General features: G+C 41.1%; 1 protein-coding gene across 1 annotated transcript; it reads right to left on the bottom strand.

Moving 5' to 3' along the window:
* Window positions 1-361: 361 nt before the first annotated feature.
* Window positions 362-2,403, bottom strand: LOC148093868 (olfactory receptor 8S1-like). Its single transcript, XM_087813930.1, has one exon. It carries the CDS (start codon window positions 1,277-1,279, stop codon window positions 362-364), a length of 918 nt encoding a protein of 305 aa, XP_087670056.1. The 5' UTR covers window positions 1,280-2,403.
* Between the last annotated feature and the right edge of the window lie 3,766 nt (window positions 2,404-6,169).

The raw sequence follows: 6,169 nt of genomic DNA, 5'->3' as shown, positions 1-6,169 counted from the left end.
ACTTGGGGACACCATGATTAACAGTCTCTATGGAACCATATTGAGCAAGTGGAGTTTAGCTGCTAGAAGGATGGCAAAGATTGACAGAGGGTAATAACGACGTCTACCATACTGTGTGTAATAAATTAAACATTTTTGTAAGAAAAATTGCTAGACAAGAGGTTTATCCACCCACCTTCCTCTGACTAGGTATCATTCCAAGAAAATTAACTCCACCTCTGCTTAAGTATTTTTAAGAGAAGCTGTAAGGTATCTTGCAGATCCTGACATCAGAGAATTCTCCTTAATACCCAGGCACTACTTATTGCAATTCGACCCAGGGGCCTCATCATTCTGATGCTGTAGTCTATTACTTGAAACACTAGAAACATTTTTTCAACATGCTTCTCACGGCTGCCTTCACCTCCTTGTTCTTCAGGCTATAGATTAGGGGATTCAGCATGGGGGTGACCACAGCGTACTGCACAGAGAAGATTAACTCCTGCGTGGATTCTGAATTTGGCATGAGATAGCGGAGAAATCCTGAGCCATAAAAGAAGATCACTGCAGTGAGGTGGGAGGAGCAGGTGGAGAAGGCCTTGCTTCTGCCTGTGGTGGAGCTGATGCTCAGGATGGTGGACAAAATGCGAACATAGGAGAAAAATATCAAGAGAAAATTTCCAAAGAAATGCAGGAGGCTAGAGCAGAGCAGGACAATAAAACTTGCAGTCACGTCAGAGCAGGACAAAGGATAGAGAGAGGGCAGCTCACAGCAGAAGTGGTGGATATTCTGAGCCTCACAGAAGTCTAATTGGAGAGCTACAAGGATATTGATGAGAGCGTCCAGAAAAGCCAAGCCCCAGGAGCCCCACACCAGTCCCATACACAGCTGTCTGTTCATCACCTTGCCGTAGAGCAGAGGAGAGCTGATGGCAACGTAGCGGTCATAGGCCATCACGGTGAGTAGGCAGGATTCAGTGCCTCCGGTGGCAAACAGAAGGAAGACCTGAGCCAGGCAGCCCTCTACTGAGATTGTTTTCTTCTCAGACAAGAGATTCTCCAACAGCTTGGGCACAGTGACAGAGGAGTGGCAGAGATCCAGGAAGGACAACTGTCCCAGGAAAAAGTACATGGGGATGTGAAGATGGGAGTTAATCCTGATCACCAGCAGCAGCAGCAGGTTCCCCGTGAGGGTCAGGAGGTAAACAACAAGGAACAGCACAAAGAGCAGAGCCTGGATCTGGGGGTCGGCAGACAGCCCAAAGAGGGTGAACTCGGAGATGACACTGTGGTTCCTCATTGCCTTCACCGTGTTCCATGCAATGTCAGAAATAAATTGGGTGAAGCCTCTTCTTATGCCTAATATCCAGGTGTTTTAACCCTCTTCTCCATTCACAAAGTGTCATGCCTACTCAAAAATGTATGTTCCGAAATGGTCAGTCTCTAGATGGTCAGTCCTAAAACCTGTAATAAATCTTTTCTGCAGAATCCCAACCCTAGGTCAACTCCCTGTCCAGATTTATTGTTCTTTCTTTAATGTCTTAATTTGTTGTTGTTTTATTATTAAATCTACTGAAGGATGTTTGTAAATTGTTGATAATAAGCCAGTAGAAAGAGAGAAATTCCAGGAGGAGTAAGATAAAATCACAGAAATGGTGTCTGTGAGAGCACTTGGTTTCAGAGCAGAAGCAGAGCATGGGTGGCCGTCGGTGAGAGCGTGTCTACTTCATCCGTCAAACACGCAAGAAGTCAGATTTGGTGAGAGGAAGGAAGCACTCCTCATCTGATGGCTTTTATTACTCACTAAGTATTTAAATGAGATCATTACTAGAAAGTGAAGAGGGGTAGTGGCTGGACATTTGCCATTTGAGGAGAAAGGGAGTTAATCAAAGAAAAAGCAGCACAGAGATATCCCAGATGCCATGTAAGTTATCACAAGGAACTGCTGACCGATATGGAAACATATTCTGGTCATAACCTCCATGCCCAGTCTGTGATCTACTCAGATTCAGCTCTTGTCTGTGCCTTCATGCCATTTGTAAACATAGACTATCCAGTAACTTTCTAAAGCCTGACCTTCATTTTTTCCAACTCTGAACCTACAACCCAGATTACAACCATCAGCTCAGGATAACCCTTCAACACTATTAACTACACTGTCTTCATCTTCATGTCCTGCTCTGTCTCTTGTGTTCATACTGTAAGACCAGCACAATTTCTCAAAACACCACACAGAATTAAAGTTATCCTTAGGGATCAAGTCCACATTACTTGCACTTCTCACCTTGCTGAGCAATTAACTAACACAGAATTCAAAGAAAGACTTTTGAAATCCAGCAGCCCAGGAGATGAGTAAGTTTGAATGTCAGTGTGAGAATTTGGTATTAAGGTAAAGTTTGGAAATTCCCGTTGATATAGAACTCTTCCTTGATTTCTAAAAGAGGAAAATAAATCGGTAAATTGTATATATTTTTTATAAAAACTTAAATACATCCAGTCATGTGGGGATTGGATTTTCTATTATTACTTAATTTTTATTTTATGTTTTTACTTACCACTCATGCTATAGCTACAGTGACTTGGATTCATCTGCAGAATAGTACATCAGTGGCAGAAGATGCTGAAAAAGCAAGAAATCAAACCATGAAATACAGACAGAGAACCACCCATTACAATTTAGGAGGGCAGCAAAAAGAAAATTCCCTTGTATTCTACTCATCTCCACATGGAGCCCCACTACTAGCACTAGAAATTCCTTAAACTTTGGGAAAACTTTCTGTCTTAGAAATAAAGGCCATAAAAGTCTTGCATAGAACCCGGAAATTGTATCCCGTCAGGGGCCAGACTCCCTCACAGGTGGAGGTGGACTATATTAGCTATTTGAGGGGTCACAGAAATAAATAAAATCATCACTTTTACCTGGTGCTACAATTTTACTATTCTCAATGCTTCGTTTATTCAGACTAGTGAGTTCAAATGTGGTATATAAATAGCTCTGAGTTGCTGCCACTATATGTTTTCAGTTATTGCACAATTAGGTGGAGTTAGCTGACTAGATCCTCTCCAAAGAAAAGCTGCCTGAGAGCTCATCTTAGAATGAGACATACAAAAGCACCTATGTAACTTCCTCAAAGGAGTTGCTCAAAACATGTTATATAAAAACAAAATTGAGCATATGCATGAGTAAGTAAATGAATGAGGCTCAGGAGGAGTATAGTCTAGAGCTTTACTACTCACAGAGCACAGATGTGATTAGGAACCAGTAAGGGACTTGGACACCCTAGTCTCACATGAAAACAGATATAGAAAGGACACTGGAGAAAAATTTCAGCAGCTGGAAAGGTCTGCACCAATGCTGTCTTGTGCTCTCTTCTGAACATCCACATACTTCGGAGGACATACTTTCGAGGGAAACTATTATGACTAAACATACAATTTGTCTCTGAAGCTTGTATGTCTGGAGTGCTCAGAGAGGGTTATTTTTGAGTCACCAGGCGCCCAAAGTCTATCACGGATATGCTGATCTCCTCCCACCTCTTACACAGTGTTCGCTTTGAGGTATTAGCCTCCCCAAGCCTCCAGGTTTCTGGTATAATGTGGGCTCTCAGCACCAGAAACAAGGACTATAGCAAGATGTAGGAAAGAGTCTTGTCTCAATTTTCCCACATGTAAAATGAAGACTAAAAATAATTACTTTGGAATGTTGTGAGTACTTCGCTTACTAACTTTAGTGCTGACGACAACCGAGGTGCCAAAGAATCATTAGATTCTCTTTCCTTCACCCCCAACCCAAGTGTGTAATTTTCCCAAAAGGAGAAAGAGATGTGGTTTTGAGGAGCAGATCAAACATTTTAGGTAAGAGAAACAAGTTCTAAGTCAGAGAGAAATGTTCTCCTACCTCCGGTCCAGGAGAACAAAGATGGGAGGACTGCAGGGGAACAATGCCTGATAAGGAATAACAAGGAGTGGTGGGAACTGAGAGTAAAAGGGTCCTACAGGGAACACAGAGAGAACCACCTGAGAACAGAGGAAAAACATTACCGTGTTTCTGTCTTTTCCTGGCACAGAGTGTGTCCTGTTTTTCTGAGTTGGTGGGCATGCCTCTGAGCTCAGGAGAAATTCACAAGACAGAAAATGCACCACAACAGTTCAATCATGTGAACTGACATTGCTTTATCTATGAAGACTTTTTGTGCATAAAGAGAAATATGTAAGCTCAGTACTCAAATGCCTCCGCAAATAAAGAATTCAGAAAGCTCTTCTAAACTTCAACAGCATTTTTGCTCTTATCCCCAAATGGCTCCATGAAATGACAAAGAAAAGAAAAGCTTGAAAATGTCAACTTCCTAGTAAGTAATAAAACAATTCTTTCATACTTCCTCTAGCACAATTACACAATGATTTCTTCACCAAACTCTCTCTGTGAATGTTAATACATGCTAAGTGCACCTTCCTAACAAAGGAGGCTCAGGTGTAGCCATTCAGAAGGGCTTGTGGGTTATGAGGTGGCCAATAGGCTGGCAAGGTATGACCCGAGAGCCCAGGGGATGTCCAGGTCCATCCCGATTGCTGGAAAGCTCAGCCTGAAGCATGCTGTGTACTCATTAGCTAAAAATGGGTACTGGAAGGTGCCTCTGGGAATACCCACTGAAATTAAGTGACTCACAGTTTACCTTTACATCATCTTCCTCATGTTGTAACGTGTTTAATATATAGGAGACAATTATTATAGATGACATTATCGGCTCAATAGTAATTTAAATTTACCTACATATTTTTGTGCTCAATTTTTCTACATCTAGAATTGCAATTTCAATAGCTGAAACTAGATCTCAGTGGATGAGTTTAACACAAATTAGACAAAGTTAAAAAGTATTAGTGAATCAGGACAGGTCAGAAGAAAGTACGAGCTTCCCTCTGTGAGCATTTTCTTTCTCCTTGAAAAACCCCTTTTCATTTTCCTTCAGTGCAAGTCTTCTAATGATGCATTTATCTCACCTTCCTTCTTAACGGGTGTTTCGCTGGACAAAGAATCATAATGGGGGAGTCATTTTTTATTCAGTATTTTGAAGAGAACATCTCATTGTCCTCTGTCTCCTTGTTTGTCTAATGTTCCTCTTGAAGTCAACTGTTAGTCTAATTCAGCAATTTTCAACCCGTGTGCAGCAAGGATTTTTAACACATGCAGTACCTCTTTGGTCAGGGGCACCGACCTCTTTTCCTTTAGATTGTCAAATGAAAAAATGACAACAGCCAACCCAATAATGCCATCCAGTGTGAATGAATCAAAATTATACCTATTTTTTGTCAGATTGGCAAAACATATAGTTTTTGGTGTGCCACAGAATTTTAGTAATTAGTTTATGTGCCGTGAGATGAAAAGGGTCAAAAATCGCTGGTCTAATTGTACTTCTCTTGAGTTAATGTTTCTTTTCTTTCTCCTGCAACTTTTAGTGTTATCTCTTTTGATTTAGTAATTTTATTATGGTGTGAAAATGTGTGACTTATCATATTTGGGATTTATTTATTTTTGTTAAAAATATTACAGATGTCCTTTTCTCTCCCCAGTGACCCGTTCCACCCCCCACCCCCCTCCCCAGTCCCTCTCCCCACACCATGGTCCGTGTCCTTGGGTTGTGCACATATGCATGTAAATTCTTTGGTTAATCTCTCCCCCTCCACCCACCCACCCCCTCCTCCATCCCTCTGAGATTCGTCAGTCTGACCCATGCTTCCATATCATTGAATCATTTCTGTTCATCAGTTTATTAAGTTCTTTAGATTCTACATATAAGTGAGATTATGTGATGTTTGTCTTTCTCTGCCTGGCTTATTTCACTTAGCATAATATTCTCCAGGTCCTTCCACACTGTCCCAAAAGGTACGAGATCCTTCTTCTTTACAGCTGCATAGTATTCCATGTTGTAAATCTATTTATAGGCCTTCTAGCATTTGTAGTTGATATATTTTTCAGTTTGGGAAGTTTTTGTCCATTACTTTACATATTGTCCCATTTCCTCATCTATTACTCATTCTTCCCTCTTCCTTGGAACTCCGTGCACACGCATGTTGTACGCATTCTGTACATTATGTTTCTCATACTGGCTTTTTTTTCCCTTTATTTTTTCTGTGCCTTGCTGTACATATTTTCTTCTTACCTATCTTACATGTCTCTAGTATACTCTCAACA

This window comes from Miniopterus natalensis, chromosome 2 (genome assembly GCF_054644295.1).
Source record: "Miniopterus natalensis isolate mMinNat1 chromosome 2, mMinNat1.hap1, whole genome shotgun sequence".
Taxonomy (NCBI): domain Eukaryota; kingdom Metazoa; phylum Chordata; class Mammalia; order Chiroptera; family Miniopteridae; genus Miniopterus; species Miniopterus natalensis.
This window is presented reverse-complemented; position numbering and strand designations above follow the sequence as displayed.

Excerpts from the sequence above, each read along its gene's own strand:
- LOC148093868 (XM_087813930.1), bottom strand. The coding sequence starts at position 1,279 with ATGAGGAACCACAGTGTCATCTCCGAGTTCACCCTCTTTGGGCTGTCT.